The sequence below is a fragment of the Cyprinodon variegatus genome, unplaced genomic scaffold (genome assembly GCF_000732505.1).
Source record: "Cyprinodon variegatus isolate N-32 unplaced genomic scaffold, C_variegatus-1.0 Scaffold691, whole genome shotgun sequence".
Classification (NCBI taxonomy): domain Eukaryota; kingdom Metazoa; phylum Chordata; class Actinopteri; order Cyprinodontiformes; family Cyprinodontidae; genus Cyprinodon; species Cyprinodon variegatus.
In genome coordinates, this window is record NW_015151144.1 from 165939 (window position 1) to 180054 (window position 14116).

Below are 14116 nucleotides of genomic sequence, written 5' to 3' on the forward strand. Positions count from 1 at the left end.
ATGGATTACTAAAAATATCTCGATTGATAGATTCCTAGTAATTTTGTTTAGATAGAAAATAAGGGGAAACAAATCCTACTCTTATTATACAATAAAGAAAAAAAGACTATCCAAATTTGTAATTTTCTCAGCATATTGCTTTATACCTTGTCTGTAGCGTAGGCCCAGAGTCCCACAGTATGGGAGCAGTTGGCGGCTAACTGAGCCGGATCGCAGCATCCCTCGATTCTGTGCAGAACCTCCAAACAGCTGAGGAACACCCAACAGTCCAGCGCCCCGTCGATAACAGAGACCTTAACGAAGAAAAAAAGCATTTTAGGAGTTACGTGGTATATGGTACGTGACGAATGCAGGGGCTGAGTTTACCTCCAGCAGCCGAAGCTCCTGAACACAGTTGTGCAGCAGCTCTAAGGCTCTCTGGGTGACCTCCCACGGTCTCTGCAGGAAGATAAGTAAAGTGCACTGGCGAGAGAAGAGGTAGCTTCTCAGGTCTAAAAGGCTGGCCTCTCCTCGTTGGATGCTGTCCCTCTTTTCCATGTCGATGGGCCGCCGAAGCAGCAAGCCGCTCCAGTTACGCACCGGGGCGCAGAACGAGCCAAGCCAGTTAGCCGTATCTGAGGAAAAATAGCTGGTCAGATCAAAAAATACACCATACCTCCGATTATCACTGTAAATGGGATATTTTAACCTAAATAATAATACAGAGAACCCACTTACCTCCTGCACCAAAGTTTAGGACATACTGAGTAAAAAGAGCATCTAGTTCATCATACTGGACCAAGGCATCCTCAAACTGCTGCAGCATCTCGAAAACAAAGGCCAGCTCCTCCTGCATGATCACAGGCATTACAGAAAGCACGTCAGAGCACATGCAGGGCAGAAAGCTGATAATAGTGATTAAAGATACTGAGGGTACCTGAACCATGAAATATTCACAGAAGCTCCAGCCAGGCTGAGTGCGTTTCTCTCTGAGAGTGCGCATGTCGTCCTCAAACCGACCAAGGTTTTTGGTGAAGGACATGAGGAGGAGAGTCCGCAGCTTCAGCAGCAGGGCATTCCAGGATTCTAGGGACCGGGACGAGTCCTTCAGGGGGTCAGATAGAACCACACACCTGAGCAAGGAAAAAATACAATAAGAGAAATATTTAGAATGAAAAAATGTCAAGAATTAGTTTTGTATGGATCTTATAACTAGAATCATCTAAAAAAATCAAAGAATGAGATTTTCTGCCTTTTTTCCCCCCCAAGAAAACTACCGACTATCTGGGGATGATCAAGACAGAAACACATGTCAAATCCAGTCTATGTTAACAAGACGATGACAAAAGGGTGAAGCATCAACTAGTTGTAGACACACATTTAAATCCCAGGGTAGAAACCGAGCCTCACGCTCAAACTGACAGTTTAACAAAACGAGGAAGTGTTTGATAACAATATGCTGTGTGGGAAGTCGACCTGTTTCTCGTTTTCAGACACGTTTTTTTCTTTGTTGGAAGCAAATTGTTTGAATTGGAGAAGCTTGCTGACCTGTCGTTCTGCTTGTTGCAGAAGTCGCTGCGGATCTTGTCCACGATGGAAGAGCGAGGCAGGATGTTTGGCTTGTTCTTCTTCTTGGTTTCATTGCTTTCAACAACAATGATGACCCAGTCCGCCGAGCTGTGACTCCGAAGGGTGTTCTGCCAACGCATCATGTCCTCCTTCACTGAGCTCTTGTACGTTTCTGTGTCCTATAAAAAAGGCACAGGTTTTATTAGAACTGCAGGTGGTCAAGTGTTAAAAGCTGAGTGGGAAAAAAATCTCTTTACTCTGGCACATGGCACTGGGTAGGTCTTTATAGTTTATGAAGGTGATGTTGGATTGATTAGATATACAGTGAGGATCAAAGAGGATTTAAAAGCAGGGGATTGGATTGATGGGACATCACACCCCGTTTCTTTCATTGTTTATTCGATTTCACTCAACACTTTAAACATTTTTATTTTTTCTCTACAGACTCTGCACACCCTACCATATCTTAAAGTGATCTGTATCCAAGTCCAGTACAGGAGCAAATTCCATGGCTGATAACTGCTGAGGCTCTACCGTCTGTGCTTTTATTTCAGTCTCATCCGTGCCGTTAACAGAGAAGACCTTCAGCTTTGGTTTGTGGATTTTAATCGGGCTTTTTCCTAACAATCATTTTACAATGACTTTACAGGCACATCTCAAATAATTAGAGCAACGTGAAAAGTTCCACATTTTTATGATTCATTTCAGAAACAGAAACTGATCTACAGAAAACATTTCAAGCATTTGCTTCCTGTAATTCTAAATATTATTATTCATACATTAAAAAAGTAGATCTCCTGTCTTAAATACAAAAGTCAGGCTTCTCAAAAGTAAATACTTTACAATACTTCTATTTCATGGAATACGTTTTCTAAAGCTGGGTAAGATGTTAATTACATCTTCGCCTGTACTATCAGAGCAGTGGAAGGAATTTTTCCTCAGTAATGTGTGTTTTGCAAAGTAACAAAAAATGCTGCAGCAAAGCAACAAAACAATGCGGCGGATCAAGTATGACAATTTCCCTCAATCAAAACCACCTACCATAAATCCTCTAATATTGGCCTGTATTCCATTAGCTGCCGGGTCTCTAACAATGGCCGGTCTCTCTGTTGGCGGAGGTAAATAATGGCTGGAATCGTATACAGGCCGGGGCTATAATTAAAACCAACAATGTTCCTGGGCAGTCCTTACTTGTAATAGTAAAATAAAATTACCACAGAGGGGCAATGTTTGCTAACGAATCCAAGCCATTAGCATGGGGAGTCCCATGCTTACACCGAGATCGTAGTGACCTTACACAATCGTTCCAATCTAAAAGACGCATGTGATTACCGGTAGGTCCGGCGTTAACCAGGCAGCGTTAAAATGACAGAATTTTGTTGGCCTTCGTTGTTCTGATTTTCCCTTGAAATATACGATACCGGTAGCCTACTTCCAGTTAGCCTGCCTCAAATAAAATTTTGATGTGATGGCAGAACAGTTTCCGTTAACTGTCCCATTTTTTTTCCCCAACTTTGTTTTGCAAGTCGGTTTGGCCAAGATTCCATTCTGTGTAGGCTTTTTTTCCCTCGTATTGCCATGCAGAAAAATTGCAGCTGCTGGAAGATGTCTGAATTACCGATATTTGTTGATAATGTTCTGTATACAGTTATGTTGACTGTAATTTTTCAATAAATGACCCTAGTATTTTATAGGTTCAAAGAGACAAAAAAAATTGTTTTATTCATTCCACTGGTAGTCTGTTATGCTCAAATAGAAATAGAGGCCTGCCTCTAATTCTGGCCTCCTTCCAATAATGGCCTGGACCTAGATGTACCTGAGTGACAGAGAGGCCCTGTCCTATATTAGAGGATTTACAGTATATCCAAAGGACTGATGTGACTGGAAATTCCTGCATCAAGCATCCTGACTTGGCTGAAGCTCCAGAGAAGCATTTGTTCTAAATTACTTGGAAATGTAGAGGATTTAGACATAATATGAATAATTTGTTATGTAACCTTCGACGGGGTGGGGGAGAAATCAAGCCCTCTGGAGAAGAAGCAGTGCTTTAAAAAGAAAAACAAGTTGAAACCTGTGAATCATTTCCAAATCACTGTTGTTTGTGATCAGTTGGTGATCATCAATGCTGCTGTGCTCACATTCAGAATATGTTTGTTTTGGAAGTATTAATTTAAAGTACTATGGAGGGTCGTGCTTGATTAAAAAAAATGTTTGCTTGAGATGACATTAGGCATGGAAACACGAGACTTTAATGAAATGCGATTTGTGCTGCCTGACTTTCCTGTGACTGAATCTCGTGTTTTTGCTGCTTCCTGGTACCACAAGAAGTCAAATGAGTGTTTGGTTTTAGCAGAGCCATAGATGCCTGTATCACACAGCTGGAGAGGCTTTTATCAGGTTCGCTGGTTTACATTTAAAGCGTGCACCGCCAACAGGTCGCATAGTTAGGAACACTAAACACCTGTTCCCCTCCGTCCTGGCATGCAGAGACCACAAACTGTGCTTCATCTTGGAAAGAACTTTAATTTCAAAGTGAATCACCTCGACATTGTTGAAGACATGAAATCTGAAAAGGGGACATATTGTTTTGCTTTTTTATATTTTCTAATGCATGAAATGAAAAAATAAGCAAATTTATTCCTCCTCCAGCTGTGACTATATGTTGTGCCACAGAGATGTTGTCTGAGTTGTAAAGTGTTTTACAGAAAGCTAAAAACTAAAAACCTGTGCCAGGATCTGAAGCTGTAAACACCTCACTGCTGAATGTGAAAGTCAGGACACAAATTAAACCAATATAGGTTGTTATGCAAAAACTACAAAACTTTTTACATTTTGTTAAGTTGCAAGATTTTTCCCGCATTCTATGTATTTTACCAGGATTATAAGTGATGGATCAACAACAAAATATTGCATAATTACATTAAGAAGAAAATCCTTCATGCATTTCAACATCCCCAAATGTTTGCTCTACATTAGATTTGTACTGTAAAAAGTGTTGTTACTCAAAGATTTACGATGAATAATTTGTGGTTTGTGAGATCAAAATATTGTTAGGTCCAATAATTAAATATATATACTTTAGGTTTTTCTTTCAGTGTTGTAGTGTAACTGCCAACCTCTAGAGGGTGCAGCTGTTCATCCTTAAATTGAGCCTCACTGGTATATGCAAGAGAAGGAGTGTCAGACTGAAAGCCCGCTAGAGCAGAAACAGATTTCGATTTGGAGTCTGGTGACATTTAGTGGATCGATAAGATGAATTAACTTTCAATGAATTGATCATTTCCATCGCTGGTCTGCATTTGTATCTCGCTGAGGCTGTGCTTTCACTATCATTACAGCTGCCAGTCTCTATACCAGATCGGCACATCTACAAAGTTTACATTTCTTCCTCATTCTTTGAAAGTTTTCTCAGGATGGAGAATGTTTGGGAATATCTATGTCAAGTATTTCTGCAGATTTTCAATTGAATTTACTTCTACATGTTGATTGAGACAAATGAAAATGAAAAAATGAAAATAGAGAAACTATTCCATAGTAGCTCTGACCGTGTAAGTCAGCTGAATGACAGGCCTACCTAAAATTCAGTACTCTATATCAATATGCATGAAAGTATTCAACATTGGATACCTTTTTCAATACCATGGGGATAAAAAAGCCTAACAAAAACTCATGAGATTTGTTTTAGTCTCAACATGGAAAGGCCTTATCAAAATAATCTGAGATACTGGTAGTTAAATAATTGTTCAAATAAACGCTAAATAAATAACCCAAACATACTAAATTTGACAATATTTGAAGATCATTTGAGGTATTATTCTTTTAATGTGCAAATAATTTAGGAAAAACCCCGAAAACGAACATTAACAAAAATATGCAAAGAACACTTGTATTTGCTATTGATACCATGCTAAAACAGTATAAAATCTATATACAGTGTTTGAGTATGTATACGTTTGACAGCTTTACCTTCTAAAATGTTTCTTGCAAATACTTCAATGTATTAGTCTCCCTTTGTCTTAGTCTCCCTTTGTCTTGTATTAGTCTCCTTTATTACCAGTTACCCTGACATGGATAAATACCAGTGTGCTCACAGCGTGATGCTATTTTCACCACCATTTGTTTTCACCGTGTGTTCAGGGTGATGCGCAGAGGTGGAGTTCTGCCAAACTCAGTGATCTGCATGCAACTCAAAAAGTAAAAAATCTAAGCAAAGCACAATTTTCAAGTGTTCTTTATGTTCACTAAAAACAAACCAGACTTCTTTTTTAACTCCAAACTTTTAATTAACTGATGGACTTAACATATTTGTAGCTTTGCAGTTTCCCATTTTCTGAGGATGCATCAAAAAGTGTCCAGACATTTTATAAGCTTGGGATATCGTTTACACTAATGTTCTGCAAAAAAATCTGATGTATAAACAACAGCTGTTTTATACACTGATTAACTTAAATTCAACTCTGACCTTGAATTATTTTCCAGGTGTATCAGAGTAATTTTTTTTTCATTTACCCTCTTTTATGGTACACTTTTTAGATTTCGACACCCTTCTGCTTCCAATTATGCACTTTTTTGCATCGCAAACAACTGCAACATCACAAAAGGCTCATGGAGGGAGGATAATGTTTGAAAGGACCTGTATGATGAATCAATTAATAAGCAAACAAAAAAGGGAGCATGTTAAATGTGCAGTTGTAGCTCTAATGTGAACAGCTACATTTTCAATCTCACTTTAAAAAGATTATGTCTACCATTGGTATTAAACATAAATAGCTCAGTGAGATAGTCTTTTTCCTTTTCTTCAGGTTATAATGTAGGGAGTGGAAATGTAATTCTCAGGAGCTTTTAAGTGTATTGCTGTTAAGGTGTGGGTGTATCCAGCTTAGGTTTATGAGTCCAAACACTACACACACAGCAGTTGGGAAATGTCATGAGTCACACGCTCCTGACAGAACTTCCTCCACTAAACGAGCTGCTCAGTCAGCAGCAGCAGGTTCCTGCCTCTCTCTGATTTACTTCAATCTGTTTCTGTTTCCCAAAGGTGAATGGAGAATGTGGAAATATTACAATGGTCGACTGGTGAAGATTCTCAGTCATCCAGGTCATAGTCATTCCAAAAAACAGAAAATTACAAACAAACCACTGGACTTTTTTTCCAAGTTTGAAGACATTTTTCTTCCCATCCAAGAAGCTTTTTCAATTCAAAAGGTCAAGAATTGCGTTGAGTCCCAGGTTTTATACAGTAGCCTTGTTTTTTTTTTTTTTTTTTTTGCTTGTTTTGTATATTTTCAAAACAAAAGCAAGGCTTTGTTGGGCTGCTTTATAAAACCTGGAACTCAACGCGATTCCTACAATGGTAGAGTTTAATTAACATTTATTAGAGGAGAAAACTCTCTTCCCGGTCACAAGACATCCAGAAATAGACTGAATTCTTCATCTGAATGTCTTCTAAAGAGAGCAACTTTCACAGATTTATCTTCCTATAAAACATAATTCTTCTAATGGGTTTGCCATGCTGTCTGTTGTGTATGCTAGACACATACAAAGACAGAAAACAATATAAAATGGGAATTTTCCAAATGTGGGCCATGTGGTTAACAAGTTATTTCAATGCCAAGTCTTTGTTATGAGTCCAATCTGCACATTTTAACTCACTATGCAGGTTAGACTCACCCAGTTCATTAGCTGAGCAGAATAAACACATGATATAGAGATGACTTGTTTACTCCACATCTCCTACCTCTGAGATTTTCTATTACAGGAGAAACTGATTTTTAAGAAACCTGAAAACCCTGAAAGGAATATGAAGGTTGTTCCTCCGGATGAACAAGGAGGAGTAATCGTCAGTGTGTGTGTCTGGGCATGTGGTTTTTACATAGTGGGGAACATTTTCCATAAATCATAGCACATCCTGGGGGCTGTTTGCTCTAGTGGGGACCAACGTCTGCTCCCCAGGAGTGCAAATACTGTTTTAAGCTTAGGTGTTAAGTTTAGGACTTAAGGACAATTTATGCTTCTGACGCATAGCCTCTGCAACCGTCAAATCTGTCTGTGTGACCACGCCCCCCGCGCAGAGGTTCTGCAACTGTCTTCGCGAACCTAAAAAAAATCCTGACTATGCGTCGGACGGTCGCAAACCCGCGCAGACCTCAAGCAGAAGTGTGCAGACAAAAAGCAGCTGTGATTGGTCCTTGGTGTGCCTTTCCGGCTGTCTGTGTGGTCGTCCTTCTCGATTCGGTGCCAGGACGCGTCATTTTTAAAAACCAAGGAGTAATAACAACAACAATGGACAACTACAACGAAAGGTTAATGGAGGAGGTTTGGAAGTAAAACCACTTGTACGATGCCTCAGACAAAATAAATAAATATATCATCTTCGATGTCTCGCAACTTTAGATCCATCTCCGTGATATCTTGCAGCTGCTCTATTGTTGTTTTGGAAAATAAACACTCCTGCCGGCACCGCCAAAGTTCTCGTGACCATCCACCGAAGTTCTCGTGAGTTCTCAAATAGGGTCCACCTTACGTTTTGGCGGGAAACTGCTGTACGTCCCTAGAAATTCCAGACTGACTGTGCAGAACCATACCAGCAAAACTGGTTCACAATCAGACGCAAGTGACTTTTTATGTGTGCGGTTGCAGAAGTATAATCTGCCCTTTAGGTGTGAATTGAGTTTAGGTTGGGTGTAGGGTTGGGTATTAGCCCATAACGGTTAGNGCAGACAAAAAGCAGCTGTGATTGGTCCTTGGTATGCCTTTCTGGCTTTCTGTGTGGTCGTCCTTCTCGATTCGATGCCAGGGCGCGTCATTTTTAAAAACCAAGGAGTAATAACAACAACAATGGACAACTACGATGAAAGGTTAATCGAGGAGGTTTGGAAGTACAACCACTTGTACGATGCCTCAGACAAAATAAATAAATCATCTTCGATGTCTCGCAACTTTAGATCCATCTCCGTGATATCTTGCAGCTGCTCTATTGTTGTTTTGGGAGATAAACACTCCTGCCGGCACCGCCAAAGTTCTCGTGACCATCCACCGAAGTTCTCGCGAGTTCTCAAATAGGGTCCACCTTACGTTTTGGCGGGAAACTGCTGTACGTCCCTAGAAATTCCAGACTGACTGTGCAGAACCATACCAACAAAACTGGTTCACAATCAGACGCAAGTGATATTTTATGTGTGCGGTTGCAGAAGTATAATCTGCCCTTTAGGTGTGAATTGAATTTAGGTTGGGTGTAGGGTTGGGTATTAGCCCATAACGGTTAGGTTTAGGCTAAGGGTCACGGTTAGCCTTTAGAAATGGTTTAGAAATGATTTAAAGTCAAATTAAAGTAGCCATAAGGATAGAGAAACATGCTTGAGTTTGTGTTTGTGTGTGTGTGTTTAGATCTACTCACACAGCAATCCGTCCAGTAGATGTGAAGGAAGGGGAACGTGAGAAGAGCCTTGTTGCCCTCCTTCGGGAGGAGCTCCTCCTTAAACTGGACAAAATTAGCTTCAAGGTGGATCATTTTTGGAGCACGACCATATGTCCTGCACAGCAGACAAAGCAGAGTTATATGGCCTCATTTTACTGCAGTGGTTATCAAAGTGACACGACTTTATTTGCTTCATGAAAACATATACAGAACCTATAGACCATTATTCAACAGTAGATCAGCAGCTCTTTTACAATATGACCTCCTTACATATTGAAAGGGTTCTTTGAAGCCATTTTTGACTTATAAAATGATAAATAATCCTAATTTTTAACTGCATCAAACCACTTTACAATAAAAAAAAGGAAATAAAGAAAACTCCTACAGACAAATCAAGTCAACTACATAGTGTACCTTCCAGTTGATCAGTCATCAAACCATGCAATTTAGTTTAGTTTATTATTCAAATTAGTTAATGTTTTCTATGTAAGGAAACATTACAGGTTGCATTGGCTCATATACTGCCAGCATTTCCAATGTGTTTAAAAAAAAAATGTGACTGGATTTCCCCATCCAGACTAGATCTTGTGCATGTCTTGCAAAACTGCATTTTCTTTGTTTATCTTTCTTTCACAGTTTTAAGTATTTTAAAGTAACAATCATAGTGAAACAGAGACTATATTTGGCTGCTGCAGCTTCCTGCCTTTATGATCTGCTGTTCTCATGTATACTCAGCTTTCGATTTCGATTAACTTTTTTATCTCATCTTCACTCTTTAGTGCTGACTCACTTTAATGTAATCACAACCTTAATATAAATGGTATAAAAGTTTTTTGTATTTTTTTCTTTTCCAAAACAGCCAGTAGTTTATAGCTTCTATCCTAAAACGCTAACCAGGTAAAAACATGTTTTAACTGCTTAAACATAAATAAACTTATTTATGCAAACCACATCATTCAGAATTCACAAGGGGAACAGCGCAGTTATAAAACTAATGATAAGATCATATCTGCTGCCATATTTGCTGACACCAAAGTAGGAATCAGCGCTTCACTGAGACCATGTGACAATGTGTTTTGTTGCTACAGCTTTGAAATTTGAAACCTGGTAAAGTTGAAAACTTAAGACCAGTTTAAACCCTTTTATTCTGATGTGGTGTTACTGAATTGGCAGCTTTTCATCAGGTATCAGAGCTTCTCATAGGAACTTTTTCTTTTTCTAATCCAAGCCTCTAAAACGGGGGGACTTTAGCTAACAGACTAAACTAAAAGGCTTTAGTAGCTGCATCATAACTCTCCTTTCTCACCTTGTTTGACCTTTTTTCAAATAATTAAATACAATGCAACAATACTACTAATAATAATAAGAAAAATAATAAGCATAATCAGTCTGGAGACCATCGATAATTTTTCCTGAAATAGAGGTGGGTTACTTTTCCTATAATAATACTAAACTACAAATCAATCTCTCTGGTTCCTCTTCTCAATCCTCAGTAACTAAATCTACCAATACTGGTTCTATGCTCATTGCTGCTTTAGTACAAACCATTATTTTAAGTTCATTACTGGTAGAATGAGCAATAATTACTCTCAAACCAGAAAAGATCTCTTCAGTGATCAACTCAAAATGTTTCAGTCCCCTGGCAAGCTTATCCTGCACTTCAGTTAATTTCTACAGATAATGATTAAATATTAATATTTAATTCAAAAGGGGCATCTTAAAAAAGATGCTCCATGACTAAATCCGGCAAATAAAACAGAGGAAGACCTCAACAGCAGCTTCCTGTAGTAGTATCTTCATTGAAAGCGGTAAGAAAAGCGAGCTTTCTCACTCTTCTCCCATTTATGTTTCAGTCTGGAAAGTTTCTGTGACAGATTTGTAAAACACAGATTTGTCAAATTATCCTCCAGAGTGACTGACTCTCCTTTAACATCTATAAAACAGCGCTGCCAGAAAGTTACCAGCAAGAGGAAGTGATCTCTGCCCTGACTTACATCACGTTTCTCTACAGGAGCTGAGATTATATTGTTGCTAAGATTATATTGTTAAAACACTTTACAGTATTTCATTGTTTATATTTCAACTCTTCACTATTATGTTTTTCTTAAACATTTTTCTAAGGTCCACATGTTTGTGACCATTTTTTCTATCATTTTGCTGCTGTAAACACCAGAATTTCCCCATTGTGGGACAATAAAGGGATGTTCTATTCTATTCTATTCAATAAACCAACCTCATAGTCAGTAACAGTAGTTTGTGAAAATTTTATATATCTACATTTATAAATACTGACATTTTTTTTTTTTTTTATCTTCTACAACAAAAAGAAAACCAAGACGTTCTTTATATTTTCTTAGTATTTTTCTCAGGTTCAATAAAATATTTATACTATAATAGATTTATCAAACCAAAACCCACCTCCTCCACTCCATCGGCTCCCTGGGAAGCTGCTGAGCCAATGAGGTATAAAGAGACGTGAACAAGCCCTGATCTCCAGCACCTAGGATGAAGAGACACAAGAAGGCATAAAACTGAGATCCAGAAAAAAGTCACTTAAGAAAAACAACAACAAAAAAATCCGACATAAATAATCTTTTCTTAAAGAAACAATATTTCAAAGATAAAGCTAAAGCAGAGAGTGAGAGGAAAGTTTAAACATCATTTTTTTTAAAGCTGTGATTTGATTTCACACCAAATGATCAATTTAAATAATCAACTATCATTTAGCTTGTTGGTTAATCTGTAAATCGTTTTTTCAATCGTTAATTAGATTTTTATAATGCTGCTTTATAAGAGAATTTGAACTGGTTAAAATTAAAACTATGAGTAGTGATTGGAGAACACATTTACAGAATTTAGAAATAAAGGTTCTTCATTAAATACAAAGTTGTGCGTTTTCCACATTTTTTTATTTTCTACTCCAAACCACCTGTTCTAATGATAAAAAGATAACTAAATTAGTTGATGATTCCTTCAAAGGACTACTGAACATGAACTCTTGAGCAAACCAGGACAGATTTAACAAAAATGAAAACACATATCAGCTGGTGGCAGTAATGCAGTAATGAGCCATTTGCAGATCATCGTTTCAACTATTAAGCTAAAGCAGCCAACAAACGGGAATGTCTCATTCAAATCTAGTAATAAGGAGCTTATTATCATGACTCAAAACAGGCAAACATTTAAAAGAACAGACCCTTGTAATCATTTCTAAATGCCCCACCATCTTTTTAGAATTTCACTGATTAGCTTCTTTTTCTCGCATACTACTAATATGAGATACCGGTAAATTTTTCTCCACTGTGACAATAAATGCTCAAATTAAATCCTTTAGATTTTGACTTTATTCTATTGAAATATATTCACATCTGTCCTTTGTGCTCATTTCAAAAAACATCATTGAAAGTTATATTCTCATCTGCTTTTGATCCCTTCTCACATCAAAATAAGGATTTTAGCTCCAACGGTTAATCATATGGGAAAAAAAAAAAAACGTAATAAATTTTAAATTTAAACACGTTCTTGTTGTCAAACTTTGTGGTAATTTCCAGAATCTGGTTAAGCTTCTGAAAGCGGAGCCAGTCACCACAGTCATCATCATGTTATCACTACAGTTAGCGGTTTGGTGTGCAGCAAAAGAAGCATGTTCATCCATATATGAGATGAAACCCTCAGTGTGTAAAACGATAGCTGACAGCAACAGACTGTAAAAATCTGCTGAGGTTCACCACTTCTGAACATCAATTTAAAGGTTTCCAGACCCCAGGGATTCCCATAAATACCATTGTACAAGCTCCCTATATTCCTTTATTTACTTCGGATGCCGGATAATCCAGTTGCATTCCCAGCGTAAGGAAACCTTCAAAGGAGAGCTTTTTACCAAGATAAGCTTTAAAAAGCTGCCAAAACAAAATGTTGACCAAACAGCTCCGGTTTATAAGGTCCCACAAAACAACCTAAAATTTTGAATTACAACTAAAAAATATCTTAGAAATGAACTTGCTAATTAAAGATATAGTGGGGGGTTTTCTTGAATTTTTGAAAAGACCCGCCCTCTCCACTTAAAGACAAAAAAAAAAAATGCACATGCACAACCATGTACCTGAGAGGGAACGCCTATTAACTTTCTTTAAAAGTTGCCGTTTGCATCTCTCATACAAGCTTACTTTCCCAAAGAAGATTTACAATTTTTCCACTTTTTTTTTTTTTTTTGGACAATCTTGGTATAATTACTGCTATAAGTATAGGGCACTGTGTCAGCAAAAGACATATCTCTAAACTCCAGTTAATAATTTATCGATTACAGAGTTACTAGATGATTATTTCAATAATCGATTAATCCGATTAATTGTTTCAGCCATAATAATATACTTATTATCATCATTAACAAAAACTATAACTTACAGGGTTTGAAAACAGGAGTTGTGACAGGAAGGAAAATAAAATTCCTTAAATTATTAGTATTATTATTATTACTCCTTTAATTTTTAAAGCCGGCAAGAAAAGTTAGCCAGTGTTGACAAAAAATATCATGGCCAATCAGCATAACACTCAATCCTCAACAATACCCACAAAACAAACGCTAAAAGATGTTTTCAACCTTAAAACGTTTAAAGGTTCTCACCCTCTTAAACTTTTTATACTGCATTAAAGACTGTCACCAAATATTTTCAGGTAACAAGGTCTTAAATCTATGATACCGTAATAGTTTGCAAACCGTTTTGTCATCCTTTGCAACATGGATATTCAAAACAGTAATATTGTAATAATATATTTGATCGGTTTGCTTCCACTCAACGATTATGCACAATCCAGTTGGCTTTAAAAATTTAGAAATGCAAGAATTTTAGCTTAAATGTAAAAAGTAAGTGGCTATTTTTGCTACATAAAAGGTTCACCAAGTTTAAACAATGTGTATCAATGAAAGCAGCCAAGCCTCAGGAACACAAAGGTTTCACATACCTCCATTTAAATGCACTCCCTTTTTAATTGCATAGTCATCAAACAAAACACAGCTGGAACAATGCAGATATAAAAGCTCTCAGGTGTTGTAAAATACATACACAAGGCACCAGATGTACCCATTAACAGACTGAATCATGCGACTCAAATCAACAGCACAATTATTTTACATACAGAATAGTTACGTTT

At 37.6% G+C, this 14116-nt stretch overlaps 1 protein-coding gene across 1 annotated transcript in view; it reads right to left on the reverse strand.

Moving 5' to 3' along the window:
- Positions 1-14116, reverse strand: part of trappc10 (trafficking protein particle complex 10) — a 33822-nt gene that overhangs the window by 12275 nt on the left and 7431 nt on the right. The window contains exons 2-8 of the mRNA XM_015394533.1: positions 11384-11465; positions 8945-9080; positions 1528-1727; positions 917-1112; positions 718-829; positions 367-614; positions 147-293 (exon numbers count right to left, since the gene is read on the reverse strand). Coding sequence (XP_015250019.1) covers positions 147-293; positions 367-614; positions 718-829; positions 917-1112; positions 1528-1727; positions 8945-9080; positions 11384-11465 — 1121 coding nt within the window. The remainder of the gene's footprint in view (positions 1-146; positions 294-366; positions 615-717; positions 830-916; positions 1113-1527; positions 1728-8944; positions 9081-11383; positions 11466-14116) is intronic.